Genomic DNA, 22,428 nt, shown 5'->3' on the forward strand with positions numbered 1-22,428 from the left:
GCGGTGGTGATCAATAGCCCCTTCCCCCCTCCCCGTGGATTTATCTGAAGCTGTGCGGCGGCCGTGAAAGGTATGGTCAGCGGTCGCTGCACAGTTTTAAAGTAATTTTCATTCTGTGGCGCCCTCCAGAGCCCGGCGCCCTAGGCAACTGACTAACCTTGCATAATGGGAGCGCCGGGCCTGGTTCCGCTCTTCCATGGGTCAGGACTCTTGCCCCGCTTCTGGGACAGTTGGAAGTCAGCCCTGGTAGTGGGTTCCCCACAGTATTGGGGCAGGTGGCATTGAAGGGGTATTGTTAGGGGAAGGGGGGGCTGGGGAGAGCCAAGCACTTTGTAAGCGCCCGGCAACACCCTTGCGGCATTCAGCACACCCCGATGTCACGTAGCTACACCCTGGCATAGCATGGCCACGCCCACATCTCATGCACACACTGCGCCAGTTAGGGGGGTGGGAGATATTTGATGTAAACGTGATGGACTATAGTAGCCGAGAGTATATTCTTCTTCCACCCCGATGCTTCAGTATAACCATCAAACCGCCATTTACCTTTCAAATATTCTGTACATTTATTCCCCAATTATTTGACAGTGTTGGAAATTACGTACAATCCATGAGTTTATTTGTATTTTTTTTTTGCAGCATTATAACCACAATGTCTTATTAATGATGTTTTCTTGTGAAGCAAGTAAATAATTCCTTTAGTGGAATTATGTCCGTGATTCCGTGGTCATCTGGTAGTTTTGTATGTTTATCGTGTACACGGTTTCTCCAGGTAAGACGCGGTAGGCTGGTGCCTAAGGGCGGTAGAAGTGAGAGGCAGCTCATCCCAGCACTGTCATAAATAAAGATGCTGGGGGGGGGGGGGGGGGTGTATGAATAATATTTGGATAGTGGACGGAATGGGGATACAGTTTGTACATCTACAAATTTAGATTTTGTCTATCCGGTTGTGGCTATTGTTTTGGTTGTGTACCACGTATACAGTAGACATCACAACTTGCATAAACGTGGCTGATCTTTCCACGCCTTGGTACATTAGGTATCAATGTGTGGAAATGCCTGAAGACCACCTACCTGTCTTACCTTAGCCCCTGACGATGGCCTTGGATGGTTGTTGCAACATCTTGATTGAGTGACTAACAAACAGAGTACTCCATGTAGGCAACCAGTAGACGAAAACAAGTTTAACAATCCATTATATAACTGGTACAATTACAGCTTATTTAATGGTCTCTCCTGCAAGACTCACAAGAAATGTTGCTGCAGAGTCTCTGAAAAATAAAAGGTAATCTCTGTGTTGTCTGCATCGGGGAATTGCAATAAAAACTCATTTTACATTTTCTCTGCTCTGCGCTGCTTATGCTGGATAATCCCATAATTGAATATAATTTCTAGAGCTGAAATCATATTAATGTGTGTTTGCATTTAACAATAAGCAGCTCTCGGACAACACAACCCGCTAAGGCATTTAATCATCCTGGCAGTTTAATTCCTTCTGCTGTAATTCCAGCCAGGGCTCTGTGATGTTAGGAATACTGTGACTTTCTACATATTGGTGACATTGGGATCAGTATGTAGATGCTGAGTATACAGATAAATCCAGCTGCTATATACTGTGCCAGCTGCTATATACTGCTGCCAGCTCACCCTTCTCCTGCCCTTTATAACGTGGTAAATAGTCATTTTGTGCTGAGGTCCCCGGATGGTTAATACGACTCAATCTGATCATTTTATCCGGATTCTGCTAAATTAACCTCTTCTTCCCTCTAGTTTCTCAGTTTCAGATCATTGTGGTTTATTATTTCCAATAAATGTCAGCTGCCCCCAGATGGGAATTATGTGTGTGTTCTGGGGAAGGATTGCTGGGCTCTGTAGTTCATTCTCTGGCGTAATATTACACAATAGACAGGAATATAATATTGTGACGTTATGACTTGTCACCATGGTAATCCTGTACCCTGTTTCCTACGGGGGATTCTGAGACTCAGGCTCTTGCTATATATTTATTTAAAGCAATTAAAATTTCAAGGCTGTGTGGAACTGATTTAATTTCCTACAGGGGGTGGGCTGAGGGGTCTCTCTCCATAAAGCGACTGATGAATTAGAATAGGTCGCTCACTTTGCTCTACATATTCTTTATGGCAGGATATAAAATCCCCCCATATGCTGTGAAATAAAGAATAGAAATTATTATTCCTGTCAATGGCTGCTCTGAAAACAGCCCTATTACCCCAGTTACCCCTATTGGATCAAAATTCTTTCCAAGTTCTCCAATCTTTGACCAAATGTAATGAATAAATATCCTCTTATTGTAAAGCGCTGTCACTGAGCTGCATGAACTGTGGGAAGGGGGAGAGTGCAAGAACACATGGAACACACAGAACATACAGAACACACGGAACATACAGAACACACAGAACATACAGAACACATGGAACATACAGAACACACAGAACATACAGAACACACAGAACATACAGAACACACAGAACACATGGAACACAAAACACACAGAACACACAGAACATACAGAACACAAGGAACATACAAAACACATGGAACACACTGAACATACAAAGCACACATAACATACAGAACACATGAAATACACACAACATATAAAACACACAGAACATACAGAACACACTGAACACACGGAACATACAGAACACACAGAACACAAAATACAAAGAACACAAGGAACATACAAAACACACGGAACACACTGAACATACAAAACACACATAACATACAGAACACATGAAATACACACAACATATAAAACACACAGAACATACAGAACACACGGAACATACAGAACACATGGAACACACAGAACACACAGAACACATAAAACACACAGGACACACGGAACACACAGAACATACAGAACACATGAAACACGCATAATACACAGAACATGCAGAACACACAGAACATACAGAGAACATGGAACTCAAGTGCCTACCACTGAAATACAATGTTTTCTGTGTTTTTAAGTCAAGTATATGTGTAATAAGGCAGAGTTATTTATTTCCGTTGCACTGAGCTCTCGGCACTATATACAACTTTACCCAGAGAACAGCTCCGTGACTTACACCAAGGAAACTGAAATAAAAACAATTCCACCAGATCATATACATGGCTTAAAAGCACAGAAGGTTACCAGAAAAGAATAAATAATGTATTTGATGAAGGTCATAAGAAGTATGTACGAGCCAATATATTAAAGTCACCTGATGATACAAACCCTTTTGATGATTGTCTAGAACAATAGTACGCAACCTGTGGGGCCCCATGAAATATACAACACATGCCAGATCTGGGGGCCACACTGTCCACACTCACACTTAGGTCCAGGATAATGACACACTGACACTTGGGGTCTCAGGATAATGACACACTGACACTTGGGGCACCAGGATAATGACACACTGACACTTGGGGTCTCAGGATAATGACACACTGACACTTGGGGTCCAGGATAATGACACACTGACACTTGGGGTCCCAGGATAATGACACACTGACACTTGGGGTCTCAGGATAATAACACACTGACACTTGGGGTCCAGGATAATGACACACTGACACTTAGGGTCCCAGAATAATGACACACTGACACTTGGGGTCCAGGATAATGACACACTGACACTTGGGGTCCCAGGATAATGACACACTGACACTTGGGGTCTCAGGATAATGACACACTGACACTTGGGGTCTCAGGATAATGACACACTGACACTTGGGGCCCAAGGATAATGACACACTGACACTTGGGGTCCAGGATAATGACACACTGACACTTGGGGTCCAGGATAATGACACACTGACACTTGGGGTCCCAGGATAATGACACACTGACACTTAGGGTCCCAGGATAATGACACACTGACACTTGGGGTCTCAGGATAATAACACACTGACACTTGGGGTCCAGGATAATGACACACTGACACTTGGGGTCCCAGGATAATGACACACTGACACTTGGGGTCCAGGATAATGACACACTGACACTTGGGGTCCCAGGATAATGACACACTGACACTTGGGGTCCAGGATAATGACACACTGACACTTGGGGTCCCAGGATAATGACACACTGACACTTGGGGTCTCAGGATAATGACACACTGACACTTGGGGTCTCAGGATAATGACACACTGACACTTGGGGCCCAAGGATAATGACACACTGACACTTGGGGCCCCAGGATAATGACACACTGACACTAGGGGTCCAGGATAATGACACACTGACACTTGGGGTCCCAGGATAATGACACACTGACACTTGGGATCCAGGATAATAACACACTGACACTTGGGGTCCCAGGATAGTAACACACTGACACTTGGGGTCCAGGATAATGACACACTGACACTTGGGGTCCCAGGATAATGACACACTGACACTTGGGGTCCAGGATAATGACACACTGACACTTGGGGTCCCAGGATAATGACACACTGACACTTGGGGTCCCAGGATAATGACACACTGACACTTGGGGTTCCAGGATAATGACACACTGACACTTGGGGTCCAGGATAATGACACACTGACACTTGGGGTCCAGGATAATGACACACTGACACTTGGGGCCCCAGGATAATGACACACTGACACTTGGTGCCTCAGGATAATGACACACTGACACTTGGGGTCCAGGATAATGACACACTGACACTTGGGGTCCAGGATAATGACACACTGACACTTGGGGTCCCAGGATAATGACACACTGACACTTGGGGTCTCAGGATAATGACACACTGACACTTGGGGTTCAGGATAATGACACACTGACACTTGGGGTTCCAGGATAATGACACACTGACACTTGGGGTCCAGGATAATGACACACTGACACTTGGGGCCCCAGGATAATGACACACTGACACTTGGGGTCCCAGGATAATGACACACTGACACTTGGGGTTCCAGGATAATGACACACTGACACTTGGGGTCCAGGATAATGACACACTGACACTTGGGGTCCAGGATAATGACACACTGACACTTGGGGTCCAGGATAATGACACACTGACACTTGGGGTCCAGGATAATGACACACTGACACTTGGGGCCCCAGGATAATGACACACTGACACTTGGTGCCTCAGGATAATGACACACTGACACTTGGGGTCCAGGATAATGACACACTGACACTTGGGGTCCAGGATAATGACACACTGACACTTGGGGTCCCAGGATAATGACACACTGACACTTGGGGTCTCAGGATAATGACACACTGACACTTGGGGTTCAGGATAATGACACACTGACACTTGGGGTCCAGGATAATGACACACTGACACTTGGGATCCAGGATAATGACACACTGACACTTGGGGCCCCAGGATAATGACACACTGACACTTGGGATCCAGGATAATGACACACTGACACTTGGGGCCCCAGGATAATGACACACTGACACTTGGGGTCCCAGGATAATGACACACTGACACTTGGGGTTCCAGGATAATGACACACTGACACTTGGGGTCCAGAATAATGACACACTGACACTTGGGGTCCAGGATAATGACACACTGACACTTGGGGCCCCAGGATAATGACACACTGACACTTGGTGCCTCAGGATAATGACACACTGACACTTGGGGTCCAGGATAATGACACACTGACACTTGGGGTCCAGGATAATGACACACTGACACTTGGGATCCAGGATAATGACACACTGACACTTGGGGCCCCAGGATAATGACACACTGACACTTGGGATCCAGGATAATGACACACTGACACTTGGGGTCCAGGATAATGACACACTGACACTTGGGGTCCCAGGATAATGACACACTGACACTTGGGGTCCCAGGATAATGACACACTGACACTTGGGGTTCCAGGATAATGACACACTGACACTTGGGGTCCAGGATAATGACACACTGACACTTGGGGTCCAGGATAATGACACACTGACACTTGGGGCCCCAGGATAATGACACACTGACACTTGGGGTCCAGGATAATGACACACTGACACTTGGGGTCCAGGATAATGACACACTGACACTTGGGGTCCCAGGATAATGACACACTGACACTTGGGGTCCCAGGATAATGACACACTGACACTTGGGGTTCAGGATAATGACACACTGACACTTGGGGTTCCAGGATAATGACACACTGACACTTGGGGTCCAGGATAATGACACACTGACACTTGGGGCCCCAGGATAATGACACACTGACACTTGGGGTCCCAGGATAATGACACACTGACACTTGGGGTTCCAGGATAATGACACACTGACACTTGGGGTCCAGGATAATGACACACTGACACTTGGGGTCCAGGATAATGACACACTGACACTTGGGGTCCAGGATAATGACACACTGACACTTGGGGTCCAGGATAATGACACACTGACACTTGGGGCCCCAGGATAATGACACACTGACACTTGGTGCCTCAGGATAATGACACACTGACACTTGGGGTCCAGGATAATGACACACTGACACTTGGGGTCCAGGATAATGACACACTGACACTTGGGGTCCCAGGATAATGACACACTGACACTTGGGGTCTCAGGATAATGACACACTGACACTTGGGGTTCAGGATAATGACACACTGACACTTGGGGTCCAGGATAATGACACACTGACACTTGGGATCCAGGATAATGACACACTGACACTTGGGGCCCCAGGATAATGACACACTGACACTTGGGATCCAGGATAATGACACACTGACACTTGGGGCCCCAGGATAATGACACACTGACACTTGGGGTCCCAGGATAATGACACACTGACACTTGGGGTTCCAGGATAATGACACACTGACACTTGGGGTCCAGAATAATGACACACTGACACTTGGGGTCCAGGATAATGACACACTGACACTTGGGGCCCCAGGATAATGACACACTGACACTTGGTGCCTCAGGATAATGACACACTGACACTTGGGGTCCAGGATAATGACACACTGACACTTGGGGTCCAGGATAATGACACACTGACACTTGGGATCCAGGATAATGACACACTGACACTTGGGGCCCCAGGATAATGACACACTGACACTTGGGATCCAGGATAATGACACACTGACACTTGGGGCCCCAGGATAATGACACACTGACACTTGGGGTCCCAGGATAATGACACACTGACACTTGGGGTTCCAGGATAATGACACACTGACACTTGGGGTCCAGGATAATGACACACTGACACTTGGGGTCCCAGGATAATGACACACTGACACTTGGGGTCCAGGATAATGACACACTGACACTTGGGGTCTCAGGATAATGACACACTGACACTTGGGGTCCCAGGATAATGACACACTGACACTTGGAGTCCAGGATAATGACACACTGACACTTGGGGTCCCAGGATAATGACACACTGACACTTGGGGTCCAGGATAATGACACACTGACACTTGGGGTCTCAGGATAATGACACACTGACACTTGGGGTCCCAGGATAATGACACACTGACACTTGGAGTCCAGGATAATGACACACTGACACTTGGGGTCCAGGATAATGACAGACTGACACTTGGGGTCCCAGGATAATGACACACTGACATGTGGGGTCCCAGGATAATGACACACTGACACTTGGGGTCCAGGATAATGACACACTGACACCTGGGGTCCAGGATAATGACACACTGACACTTGGGGTCTCAGGATAATGACACACTGACACTTGGGGTCCAGGATAATGACACACTGACACTTGGGGTCCCAGGATAATGACACACTGACACTTGGGGTCCAGGATAATGACACACTGACACTTGGGGTCCAGGATAATGACACACTGACACTTGGGGTCCCAGGATAATGACACACTGACACTTGGGGTCTCAGGATAATGACACATTGACACTTGGGGTCCCAGGATAATGACACACTGACATGTGGGGTCCCAGGATAATGACACACTGACACTTGGGGTCCAGGATAATGACACACTGACACTTGGGGTCCAGGATAATGACACACTGACACTTGGGGTCTCAGGACAATGACACACTGACACCTGGGGTCCAGGATAATGACACACTGACACTTGGGGTCTCAGGATAATGACACACTGACACTTGGGGTCCAGGATAATGACACACTGACACTTGGGGTCTCAGGATAATGACACACTGACACTTGGGGTCTCAGGACACTGGTTTATGACATAAACTAAGAATAATAATATTTACAGAAAGATGCGGCTTGACATGTGCTGTAAGTACAGCAGCGCTAGCACTGCGGAGATCACCTCCAGTAGGACCTGATGTTCCACATGACAATGAGATATCTCCGTCAGGTTATGACCACGTGTCCTCTGGTTTCCTCTCCTTATAAATAGGGATCACCTAATATCTATTTGCAATTAAATGCAAAACAAACATTTATTATAAGATGTTTAGTCTGATTTCCTCCTTCGCAGGTAAACAACACGATCGCAGTGACGCTGTCAGATCTCGTCATTTACACCAAATCTGAGAAGTTTGTTAGTTTTCGCCATTCCAGAATGAACCAGGAGTTCTACGAGAATAATTCTCTGTCAGAGAAACAAGCCCAGAGGCTGGCGCGGCTGTCAGGTACGCCTAGACGGGGGAATAATGATATAATAAGCATATGACCCATGTAATATCAGGAGAGGAACGACCTTTGCTCAGACACACAATCTCAGCTCACACCAACACTCCCATTGAGCTTCTCTAGTTCTCTAACTGATTAATATTTTATTACAGTTGTGGATTTATGTTTCGGGGTCACAGTGATAAAATAAACCTAATTAATATTTTATGGCAGCTCTTCTGCGATTCAAGACAAATTGCTTCTTTGGTTTTGCTAAACATGTGACTTGTACCATTTTATCTTTTATTATATATAACGTCTCGTGCGCCATCCCTGGCTGAACGGCTGATCCCCCGGTCTTACCATCTCAGACCATATGTAATATATACAGTATATATACTATGTAATAACTGATTGGACCTGAGATGATTCTTTATGAAATCTTCCCCACTGTGAGAGTAGATTGTCACAGAGGGACAGTTTCATATTGGAATGCAATTTGTGTCTTTTAATTTAATTTAATGCATGTCAATAGGGTGAATGTCGCCAGTATTCAAGTACAAGCGGATCTCATGTGAATCAGAGTATAGCTATACTCTGGCTGTACGTTACTTGTCGTATTTAGACACACAGAGCAGAATGCAGGATAGGTACATGCATGTGTGCAATCAGAACGCAATATTAAATACATTAACAACCCTTAATACTATAATCCTTAATAAAAACACATTTTTTACAACATACTTTTTCTTGTTTTTAACATGAAATACAGATATCAGGATGTTCTCAATACGTACTGTACATAAAATGCATTTTTACTCACAAACACATGTTGTAGCATACATAGATGTATTCATCACGATCAGTCGGCGCTTACACCCGACCTGTAGCTGGTACAAGTGATACGGCTAAAAACTGCGTACCTAAGAGATCAGAGCCTCGATCCAACAAATCTGCGTGCGCTCCCCTCGCACGCCCTTACTGTACATTTCCCCCCTGTTTCCACCCTTCTAATCATAGTAGTAGTAGGGTCATTTGCATGTGGACATGAATCACTCGCATTGGCGCTCAATGCGCGTAGTACGCTTCTGATCGTGTGCAGAGCAATGTCACACAACTACGGCACACAACGCGACATACGTCTGGAGGTGAATCAGATCCAGAATGTCTGTTCTACAATGATACAGAGGATCTGAGATCATCATCATCATCATTTATTTATATAGCGCCAACATATTCCGTAGCGCTTTACAATTGGGTACAAACATAATAAACTAATAAACAAGCTGGGTAAAACAGACAAAGAGGTGAGAAGTCCCTGCTCGCAAGCTTACAATCTATGGGAGATTGACACATGAGGTTAAGTCTACATTTTGCATTTTGGCCCAGCCAGACTGCAAAGGTAAAAGTGACTCATAAGCTAAATGATCCCGTCACACAACAATGTTGGTCAGGGGGTAGTTGTCTTGTGTGAAATTGTGTAACAGGCTAAAGGTAGCGAGGTTAAGAGGGTGGCTGAGGAATATTATAAGCTTGTCTGAAGACGTAGGTTTTCAGAGAACGCTTGAAAGTTTGTAGACCAGAGGAAAGTCTTCATCAGATTAAAGTTACACTCAGTCCTGAAGACATTTGTTTATTTTCAAACCTCTAGATAAAAATCACCAAATCACCAGAAACAGCAAACTGACTGAACACAACAATTTCCTCAAAGCTTAGTACAGCGGTATCTATGAGAGTTTGATAATGAGAAATTCCCACTGAAATCACCAAATATAAACCCAGGTTTCAGACTCTCTCCGTGATCTCACACCGGAGGTTTTCCTGCTCATTCTGAAGCCGTCGCTGTGCAGCGCACATGCTGGAAAGTCCATTTAAATAAATGGGAAAAGCTATACTAATAAAACATAAATACAAAATGTAACAACATATTTGGCGGGTGCTTCCCTCACCCGTAATCCTCAATCAGCTCCCAAACCTGAGCTGTGCACCACTAAAACGAGGATACACAAGCGTGAGGTTCTCCTGGTAATGTCAACCAGCGTCTGGTCTGCGCTGGGCTGGTGCCCCCCTCATAGAGACTACATGGGCTGCCCTGTGAGAGGCCAACAATGACCGACCAATGAACACTGCCCCAGTAATCTGTGATGGGAGAGTCTCCGTGTTCAGGTGCAAATAATGGATCACTCAGATTTCTGACCAACAATGAGCTTTAATCAGTGTTAGTAATAGAGGGAAAAAACCCATCAGACCCCCATCTGTCCCATCGGTCTTGGCCTCTCTCTGTCACTCCGTAGACTCTTCCCCCAGTCCCTATGATCACTGACTCCAGATATTCAGGGGATGGGATCCCTCCTGCCTGTGTGACAAAATGTTTTATAATGTTATTATATAACATCCTAAAACATTATACATTGTGTCACAATAAACCCCACTCCCAATCTTACCACACAAATATCCATCCTTTACGTGAAAGCCATTTTTGAGGACTGTGATTGGATATTGTCCTGTATGACAACCTGCTAATCTTTTACATAAGGTTGTCAGATCTACCAGGTAAATCATCAGTCTGGGATATAGAATAGCATGTAACATGCACATTTCATACATGTCAGGATTTACATGGCGGTTCCAGTGACCCAACCACTTCAGGCTTTAATTACGAAGCGCACTGTGTGCATACTGCAAAACGCGTTGGTCTTGCACTGATCAGAAAAGTTGATTCCCTCAAAGTAAATTGTTTCCCTCCTGTATCTTGTTATAACCCGTGGTATATTTGAAAGTTTCTACATATTTATATCCTTCTGGAGATACGGCCTCCAGAACTGAACACAGTATTCTAGATGAGGCCGTACCAATGACCTATACAGTGCCATTATTACTTCTTTCTGCTACTGATTCCTCTCCCTATGTAACCAAGCATCTGACTTACCTTCCTCATTGCTTTGTTATATTGCTCACCTGCCTTTATGTCACCTGAAATAGTGACTCCTAGATCCCTTTCCTCCTCAGTAGTTTCCATTATAATGCTGGTAATACTATATTTAGCTTTTGGGTTTTTGAGAAGTGCATGGTTTACATTTTTTGGCATTAAACTGTAGTTGAAGTCACCCACTGCTGGAGACTCCCAGTTAGCTGCCCTAATTGAACAGGACTCTGGCACCATTCGGATGCCAGTGAATTAGGTCTCACTCTGCTCCAGCGCACATTCCTGTCCCTGTCACCTTCTCCCTGTTCTCAGTATCCGGTAATCTCCTGGTACCTGAATCGGGGGAATCACTACGTCGCCGGACCCAAAAACAAAAATTGGGAGTGTGTTTGTGTATATGTGTGTGTATATATGTGGTTGTGTAAATGTGTGTGTGTATATGTGTGTGTGTTTGTATATGTGTTTGTGTGTGTATATGTCATACTTACCTACTTTTGACACCAGCCGTCCGGGAGGGGGTCCGCCGAGGGGGCGTGGCCACGCGTGATGCGCCGTTAGGCCCCGTCCCCTGTTAATCTTAGGAGATTTTGGCCAATCGTAGCAGGGGACGGGGCCAAAATGCCGCTGTTAGCCCCGCCCCCACCATTTACAACAACAGGGAGATGCTGGATCCGGGATTTTTGCCTACTCTCTCGGGAGTCCGGGAGAACTCCCAAAAATTCGGGAGCCTCCCGGACATTCCAGGAGAGTAGGCAACTATGGTATATGTGTGTATATGTGTGTATATGTGTGTGTGTGTATATGTGTGTGTGTATATGTGTGTGTGTGTATATGTGTGTGTATATGTGTGTATGTGTGAGTGTGTATATATGTGTGTGTGTGTGTGAGTGTGCATATATGTGTGTGTGTGTGTGGGGGGGGGGTATGCAGTCTGTTCTCCTCTAGCCCCTGTTCTGCTCACAAGGGCCTTCTCATATTCAGTGAACCTCCATTGTGCAGCTTCTTAGCTGACTGTGGGTACAGGGAGTGGTGGAACTATTGCTACTGACAGGTGTATGGTGACAACGAGCCCTTCATCCCCCGAGGGCCCCATCACCACTGCTCTCCCTGCAACATCGCTGGTTCCGGCACTGGACCAAGAGGACCCTGTTCTGTAGCAACTGCAACATTGTTTCAGCAAAGTAAGAATTAACAACGGTATTGTTTGTCTATTGTAGTTCATAGGAAGGGAGAAGATGTTGGAGCTCAGACTATTATCTCTTCAAAGTGAATTGATACAAGTTGAATGGAATCTCCAGCTCACAAGTTGATATAAGCAGAGAAACTCTACATTTTACATTCCATTATCATTGGGAGATAGATAATAACATTAGATGGTTCTCTCTTTTAATGTAACAAGATTTGAGAGTCTGTCCCTACATTGTAACATGTATCCTGCTTTATATCCAGCTCAGGAATTCATTCATCACACTATGAAGTTTATCACTCGGATCTACCCTAAGGGAACCAGAACGTCATCTTCCAACTTTTATCCACAGGAATTCTGGAATGTCGGCTGTCAAATGGGTGAGTGCTACCTGTACGTTAGCTGGCATTGGATATCTGTGAGTTTTTTGGAAGGGGGCAGATGTTTTAGAGATGAGTGTCTGCCAATCTCCGTAGATTGTAAGCCCTCTACCTCTCTGTCTGTATGTATTACCCAGTACTGTTTGTTCCCGATTGTAAAGCGCTACGGAATCTGCAGGCGCTATATAAATAAATGATGATGATGATGAGACAACGTTCAGGAAATGGGACTTTGTGGTTCCCACTTATAATCTGAGGTTCTTGCTCTTTACTGATGAAATTACAGGACAAGACCTCTCCCTTCTGCCCTCTGGCCTCACCAGCAGGACATGTGTTATGGATGTCCTATCAGGAGCACAGGCTTCCAGAAGGAGATCCAGAGAACATGCCCTGCTGGTGAGGTCTGAGGACATGAATGAGGACCACTAATGTAGAACAATTCTAAACTTAACAATTAACTAACCAGTTCTAGACCCTGTGGATTTACTTGTTTTCGTGATGGGCTCATTTCTGTCCTTAAAGGTGGGGATAATTTTATTACAACATACACAACTCGTACATCGCACAAGTACATGTAGCCAGGGCCGCCATCAGGGGGGTACGGGGGGTACTGTTGTACCGGGCCCGGGCTCACCAGGGGGCCCGGTACAACAGCTTAGCACAGACTTACCTGGGGCCCGCTGCTGGTCTCCGCTATTCTGTCTTCTGCCTGTGACAGATCACATGATCGCAGGGGGAATGAATCCTCCACCCCTGCGATCGGATCCTGAAGCCTGTCTGTCACGGTGACAGCCAGGCTGAAGACAGAATAGCGGAGACCAGCGGCGGGCCCCAGGTAAGTATGTGTTGCTCATGGGGGGGGGGGCGCTCATGGGGGGGGGGGGCCCGGGTGGCACGGGGGCCCGTACTGGGCCCGATTTTTTCTGAAGGCGGCCCTGCATGTAGCAGAGCCGTAACTTAGAATTCTAGCGCCCTGGGCGAGAAAGACAAATGCCGCCCCCCTAGCCCTCAGTTTTAACCAAATTAACCTAAAATATTCGTAAATTGTGCCCCCCTTCAGCGTTGCGCCCTGGGCGGTCGCCCCTCTCGCACAGCCCTAGTTACGGCACTGGCATGTAGTAATGATTTATAAAACTGAGGGGGATCTATGTGATCAGAATTTTGGAGATAAAGAGTTCCAGGGACAGAGTCATTAAGGAGAGCAAAGCATTACAATGGAGTAACTTTGCACCTGGGCAAATCCATGTTGCATTGGAGGGGGGGGGGATGTAAAATGTGGGAACAGATTTATAGTTTGTGTAGGGAATGTCCTAGATCAACTTTATCTTTCAGTGTAAAAATAAAGCTATCAAGTATTTGTGTGCTACATGAAAAAACAGCCAGTATTTAACTTATGTGCAAAATAATAAACTAATTTGCACCCCTTGTATTGTAACATGGTTTGTCCAGGAGACATTTACTCCTTTTTTCGCCTTAATGACTCAGGCCCACAATGTATAATTAGTATAATAATACTGGTGGACAAAAGCTGAGTATCAGGCAGTTGCTGTAAAGGTGACTAAAGACCTGGATAAAGGGGAATAAATGCACATGATATAAAGATAATATTACTCTTGTATAAGTCACTAGTTAGACCACATCATGAATATCATCAGATACAGTTCTGGAAACCTCACTGCGAGAAAAACATAAGATAACTGGAGAGAGGTCAGAAGAGGTCAGAGGAGGGAACCGCAGTAATAAAGCAGATGGAAGGGTTTAATTATAAAGAGAGGTTAGAAGGAGTTATCAGTTGAACGTCCCATATCGCAGACTGGAAAATGAACTTGAAAGCTTGGGATTGGATTCTAAGATGGTGGAATGGATAAGATCTGGGTTGCAGGATAGAAAACAGAGAGTTATAGTAAATGTAGTGCATTCACAGGAGGGAAAGGTCACCAGTGGAGTACCCTAAGGATCTGTACTTGGACCAGTGCTTCTTAATATTTTTATTGGTGACATTGCAAATGGTATTAAAGGAAAAGTACGCCTTACTGCAAATGACACACCAGGAGGGGTAAAACAAATAATTGATGATCTAGGTAGACTAGAGGAATGGTCAAGAGAGTTGCAACTGCACTTTAATGCCAAAAAATGCAAAATCATGTACTTGGGTTTCAAAAACCCAAAGACTAAATATAGTATTAATGGCACTATAATGGAAACTACTGAGGAGGAAAGGGATCTAGGAGTCACTATTTCATGTGACATAAAGGCAGGTAAGTAATGTAACAAAGCAATGAGGAAGGTAAGTCAGATGCTTGGTTGTATAGGGAGAGGAATTAGTAACAGAAAGAAGTAATAATGGCACTGTATAGGTCATTGGTACGGCCTCATCTAGATACTATGTTCAGTTCTGGAGGACATATCTCCAGAAGGATATAAATACATTACAGACTGTACAAAGAAGGGCAACTAAAATGGTGCATGGCCTACAGCACAAAACTTACCCTGAAAGACTACAAGTTCTTAATATGTATAGTTTGGAGCAGAGAAGGGAATGAGGGGACATGATAGAAACTTTCATATATATCCAGGGTTATAACAAGGTGCAGGAGGGAAACATTCTACAAAGGAAGAAAAGTATTAGAACACGAGAACATGTACTGACACTGGGGGGAAGAGAAGTATTAGAACACGAGGAGATGTACTGACACTGGGGGGAAGAGAAGTATTAGAACACAAGGACATGTACTGACACTGGGGGGAAGAGAAGTACTAGAACACGAGGACATGTACTGACACTGGGGGGAAGAGAAGTATTAGAACACGAGGACATGTACTGACACTGGGGGGAAGAAAAGTATTAGAACACGAGGACATGTACTGACACTGGGGGGAAGAGAAGTATTAGAACACGAGGACATGTACTGACACTGGGGGGAAGAGAAGTATTAGAACACGAGGACATGTACTGACACTGGGGGGAAGAGAAGTATTAGAACACGAGGACATGTACTGACACTGGGGGGAAGAGAAGTATTAGAACACGAGGACATGTACTGACACTGGGGGGAAGAGAAGTATTAGAACACGAGGACATGCACTGACACTGGTGGGAAGAGAAGTATTAGAACACGAGGACATGTACTGACACTGGGGGGAAGAGAAGTATTAGAACACGAGGACATGTACTGACACTGGGGGGAAGAGAAGTATTAGAACACAAGGACATGTACTGACACTGGGGGGAAGAGAAGTATTAGAACACGAGGACATGTACTGACACTGGGGGGAAGAGAAGTATTAGAACACGAGGACATGTACTGACACTGGGGGGAAGAGAAGTATTAGAACACGAGGACATGTACTGACACTGGGGGGAAGAAAAGTATTAGAACACGAGGACATGTACTGACACTGGAGGGAAGTAGGTTCAGAGGAAATCTGAGGAAACACTACTTCACAGAAAGGGTAGTGAGCAAGTGGAATAGCCTCCATCAGAGGTGGTAGAGGCCAATATAGTAGAGCAATTTCTACATGCTCGGGAAAGACATAAGGGGCCTGATTCATCAAGGTACGCAAACTCATACGCATCTGCTAAACGGGACTTGAGCTACGTAAAACACCACATACGCAGCGCAAACAGAGCAGATACAGCACTCAAAGTCAACTCGATCTCAAACTCCAACGCAAATATAAGGGTTTGCGTCACTCAAAGTAGTATGAAACATGAGTTTGCGTACCTTTATGAATCAGGCCCAAGGATATCATTACAAAGAATAAAGGATCAAATAAGGTTGGAGGTTATCATAGGTTAATAACTGGGCAGACTAGATGGGCCAAGCGGCTCTTATCTGCTGTCAAATTCTATGTTTCTATGAATGGAAGAAAGAAAGTGTTACCAGCAGTAGAGGTAGCGTTTTACTGTAAGAGAAGTTAAGCTGTTGCATTAAACCATGAGGTGGGTGTTGCAAATTCACTAACAGACCTTAAAAAGCAGGGAATGATTATCCAATAGATTGAGTGGGCTCCAGCCTGGGGTGCTAGGCTTTAGAGGGGGGCACCAACATATTTGCGATGCTAAACTGTGACAGGGAAAAGTATAAACTGAAATTTGTTTTAAAATATAAAGGAATAGTTGTTCTCCAAATTAAAAATAAAACATGAGATCTTGAAGTATTCCCGTGGCACAGGCTGAATACAGAGAGTTATTTAGCTGGGCGTTAGTAGGAACGACAAGGATGGCGACAAGTGCTGGCATGAGAGCCCCCTTATCCTTACCCTCAGTAGCGCTTCTTCATTCCTCTGTTTTACTGTACAGTTCTTATGTTAATTATAACAAAATGAGTGACAATGATTCCTGTTACCCTTTTAGAAAGCCAAGTGCAGCTGAGTTTCATAAAACACGTTAATATAAACATTGATGTGGGGGGTGAAGGAAGCTGGATTTTAAGTTAAGGACAGGTTTGTTTTTACCTACCACATCTTAGCCTGGCGTGGAAGGCTAGGGGGCGCTACAAGCATAATAGCCTGGGGCGCTTGAACCCGTAATTAGACCCTGGTAAACAGAACCTATAGGTACCCGGCGCTGTCACAAATATTAAATACAAAATTGTGAAAAGTCCATTCAGCTACTATTCAAAATAAGTGAAAAAGATCCCAAAGGACCCATCCAAAAAATGTGTCCCCTGCTGGCAGATAAAGAAACCAGGGTTGTTATGGGGGAGATTGGAGATTGGGGGGTCTTCACAAACAGTTTTGCAGCGTTGATAACACAGGATCAGATTATAAAAACAGAATTCTACACTAAAGGCCCCTTCCCTGCCCTGCTGGGGTAGGTAACATTCTGCCAGTACAAGGCTCCCGCCTCCAGAAAATACTACACAAAGAGATCAGAGTGAACACTGATAATATACCAGCTTCCTATAAAGTCCAAGATCTCTAATTCTAATTCTTCTCCTGCGGGTCTGTAACTACTGCTAGTAACATCCAATAAGACCTTCATGTTGTCCGCAGGAGATGAAGCCAAAAGGGACTGCTGGCCCTCATCTGCTCTCTCTATCACACTACGTCCGTGTCTGTTAAGCCACCAGGATGACACGTGTGATAAGCCAATGGCCGGCTCTATGATGAAAAGCAGACATCGTAGTGAGCCACTGCCCGGCTGTTGTGTGGAAGGCAGACGTGGTAGTGAGCTACCGCCTGGCTCTGGCGTGGAAGGCAAACATGGTAGTGAGCTGCCGTCTGGCTCTAGGGTGGAAGGCAGCCATTGTAGTGAGCCACCGCCCGGCTCTAGGGTCGAAAGCAGCCATCATAGTGAGCCACCTGCCGGCTCTAAGGTGGAAGGCTGCCGTCGTAGTGAGCCACCACCCGGCTCTAAGGTGGAAGGCTGCCGTCATAGTGAGCCACCACCCGGCTCTAAGGTGGAAGGCTGCCATCGTAGTGAGCCACCACCCGGCTCTAGGGTAGAAGGCAGCCGTCATAGTGAGCCACCACCCGGCTCTAGGGTGGAAGGCAGGCTTTGTAGTGAGCCACCACCCGGCTCTAGAATGGAAGGCAGCCGTCGTAGTGAGCCACCACCCGACTCTAAGGTGGAAGGCTGCCGTCGTAGTGAGCCACCACCCGGCTCTAAGGTGGAAGGCTGCCGTCATAGTGAGCCACCTGCCGGCTCTAAGGTGGAAGCCTGCCGTCGTAGTGAGCCACCACCCGGCTCTAAGGTGGAAGGCTGCCGTCATAGTGAGCCACCACCCGGCTCTAGGGTAGAAGGCAGCCGTCATAGTGAGCCACCACCCGGCTCTAAGGTGGAAGGCTGCCGTCGTAGTGAGCCACCACCCGGCTCTAGGGTAGAAGGCAGGCGTCGTAGTGAGCCACTGCCCGGCTCTAGGGTGGAAGGCAGGCTTTGTAGTGAGCCACCACCCGGCTCTAGAATGGAAGGCAGCCGTCGTAGTGAGCCACCACCCGGCTCTAGGGTGGAAGGCAGCCGTCATAGTGAGCCACCACCCGGCTCTAGGGTGGAAGGCAGGCGTCGTAGTGAGCAGATTTTCTGACTCTTCCCGTCCCAACTTTTCCTCAGAAATATTGCAGCACATCTTAAAATAAGCCAATATTTACATCCAATGTCCAGGAAAACTTTCTAGATGTAACTTGTCTCTGCTCAAAACATCCCTAAAATATCATCCCCAGGAATTCCTTCCTACATCCTATGAAACAGATTCCTTTCCTTGCAACCTCTGAAAGTCCAGCAGCTCATATAATAATTACATTAGCAATTCTAATATAATTCAGATGTCTATGTTGTCACACATGGTCATTAATCTGCTGGGAAGTGGGTCATATATGGTGGACCGAAGCTTAGACTGATCATTATATTTACCAGATGATGCTGTGGCCCCAAGCCTAAATGGGCCCACATGTTATGGTTAATACAAGGAAAGAGTCCATATTGCACATCACTGTGTATTTATGGTAGAAGACCCTATTGAGAGGCTCTTTATCTGGGTACATGTACCTGATCCGACACTGGGCCTATTGGAGAATTGTCTTCAACCACGCAGCTAAAGATACCGGGTGAATCAGTCCTGAGTTATTGTGTCTGATGGAGACTGTGTGCTCTGTGTCACTATACACAACACCCATACACACATATAACCACACTGATAATCTCTCAGCTAGGGCCGCAATTAGAGTTTGGATCAAATCCGGCTAAGGCTGCAAATTGCACCATTGAAACCATTGATCGGATGCAAGGGTGGAAATGTCACTTTAGTTTTGTATGTATGTAGGGGTAATAAAGCCTGTTGCTGCATGTAATATGCAAATACCGGGCAGTTGTATTTTTACACTGTGATTTAGAGCTGAGTTGGGACACCTGCCCCCCCCACACACACACCTACAGGCACAATGCAAAAGTTGTACCTTCAAACTGAATTTGCTCCTAAACCTAAATGTGATTTATTTCCACTGATTTCTCCTATCCTCACAAATAACTATCAACGTCCTCTCCTTATAGTGGCTTTAAACTTCCAAACTCCAGGAATTCCCATGGATCTGCAGGACGGAAAGTTCCTAGACAACGGAAGATGTGGCTATGTTCTGAAGCCGGAATTTCTGCGGAGTGAAACATTCTGTTTTGATCCATATAATGCAGGGCAGAGAAGTCGTCCAATGTATCTCTCTATCAAGGTGAAAATCATGTAGAGAAATGAGAATAAGCGCACCCAATATTGATGTATCTTTGGCATAAGTACTATGACAATACTTGTTCAAGTATCAGAAATATAAATGTAAACGGTTATCTGTATAAATCTTCATAGAAGCTGAGAAGCTGTGTGGAAGGGTCCTCAGAGAATCTAACTTTACTTTAATAAAGATACAAACTGCACATAGATTAAATAATGTAAATAAATGTTTATCTGGATTAACCAAGTCCCAATGCGGCTGCGTAATGGACCCCCAGTGTCCCCTCTGTATATACAGACACTATGGGACGCAGACTAGTGTCCACGGGTCACTTCCAGGTGTGGGAATTAGGAACTCTACGCGTTTCACCAATTTATACACAGACTGAAGGATCCATCCATCCAGCTTTTAACTGACACCAAATGAAACCTAATAAATATTCATAAATGCTATAAGTGTTGTAGAAAGTGATGCTTCTGTAACATCTAGTAACATTATAACATTTATATCTGTAACTGTGATTGTAAATGGTGTAACGCCACTTCATCCAGAGGAGACCGAACAATATTGTGAATAAAAGGAAAAGTGAAATGAATTAATTAGCACCATTACGTTTACACAAGATATTTTTCTTTAAATGAATTCACTATTTTCTATGTAATACAAATGACTATACACAGAGACATTATAACAATTTATACATCAAGTTTCTTTGTCGGTACGTGTTCAGTAAAACACAATATCAGAAGTCATTCTACAAAGACAACCTCATCTATCTGTATCTAGAGATCTATGGAGAAGAACAGAAGCTGAAGTTATATAATGGGAGAATTTATGGCTTCAATTTACTTAACTAATATATTTTGTACAACATCTCTTACACACACGGGGGCCGCATCCTGGACGTAGAGAGTCCTATGATGAAACAAATGGGGCAGTTGTCTCCGGTGACAGGTCCTGATGGGGGCAGTTGTCTCCTGTGACAGGTCCTGATGGGGCAGTTGTCTCCTGTGACAGGTCCTGATGGGGGCAGTTGTCTCCTGTGACAGGTCCTGTAGGGGGCAGTTGTCTCAGGTGACAGGTCCTGATGGGGGCAATTGTCTCAGGTGACAGATCCTGATGGGGCAGTTGTCTCCGATGACAGGTCCTGATGGGGCAGTTGTCTCCGGTGACAGGTCCTGGTGGGGGCAGTTGTCTCCGGTGACAGGTCCCAATGGGGCAGTTGTCTCCGATGACAGGTCCTGATGGGGCAGTTGTCTCCAGTGAAAGGTCCTGATGGGGGCAGTTGTCTCCAGTGAAAGGTCCTGATGGGTGCAGTTGTCTCCGGTGAAAGGTCCTGATGGGGGCAGTTGTCTCTGGTGACAGGTCCTGATGGAGGCAGTTGTCTCAGGTGACAGGTCCCAATGGGGCAGTTATCTCTTGTGACAGGTCCTGATGGGGGCAGTTGTCTCAGGTGACAGGTCCTGATGGGGCAGTTGTCTCCGGTGAAAGGTCTTGATGGGGGCTGTTGTCTCTGATGACAGGTCCTGATGGGGGCAGTTGTATCCGGTGGCAGGTCCTGATGGGGGCAGTTGTCTCCGGTGAAAGTTCCTGATGGGGGCAGTTGTCTCCGGTGACAGGTCGTGATGGGTGCAGTTGTCCCCGGTGACAGGCCCTGATGGGGGTAGTTATCTCCATTGACAGGTCCTGATGGGGGCAATTGTCTCCATTGACAGGTCCTGATGGGGCAGATGTCTCTGGTGACAGGCCCTGATGGGGGCAGTTGTCTCAGGTGACAGGTTCTGATGGGGGCAGTTGTCTCCAGTGACAGGTCCTGATGGGGCAGTTATCTCTGATGACAGGTCCTGGTGGGGGCAGTTGTCTCTGGTGACAGGCCCTGATAGGGGCAGTTGTCTCCAGTGACAGGTCCTGATGGGGCAGTTATCTCTGATGACAGGTCCTGGTGGGGGCAGTTTTCTCTGGTGACAGGTCCTGATGGGGGCAGTTGTCTCCATTGACAGGTCCTGATGTGGGCAGTTGTCTCAGGTGACAGTTCCTGATGGGGGCAGTTGTCTCCATTGACAGGTCCTGATGTGGGCAGTTTTCTCTGGTGACAGGTCCTGATGGGGGCAGTTGTCTCCATTGACAGGTCCTGATGTGGGAAGTTGTCTCAG

The 22,428-nt window shown here is 45.9% G+C and overlaps 1 protein-coding gene across 1 annotated transcript in view; it reads left to right on the forward strand.

Moving 5' to 3' along the window:
- Window positions 1–22,428, forward strand: part of PLCZ1 (phospholipase C zeta 1) — a 52,903-nt gene that overhangs the window by 21,086 nt on the left and 9,389 nt on the right. Inside the window, exons 6-8 of the mRNA XM_075206080.1 lie at window positions 8,489–8,642; window positions 12,998–13,114; window positions 20,106–20,278. Of these exons, the coding sequence (XP_075062181.1) occupies window positions 8,489–8,642; window positions 12,998–13,114; window positions 20,106–20,278 (444 nt within the window). The remainder of the gene's footprint in view (window positions 1–8,488; window positions 8,643–12,997; window positions 13,115–20,105; window positions 20,279–22,428) is intronic.

Source organism: Mixophyes fleayi, chromosome 4 (genome assembly GCF_038048845.1).
Source record: "Mixophyes fleayi isolate aMixFle1 chromosome 4, aMixFle1.hap1, whole genome shotgun sequence".
Lineage (NCBI taxonomy): Eukaryota > Metazoa > Chordata > Amphibia > Anura > Limnodynastidae > Mixophyes > Mixophyes fleayi.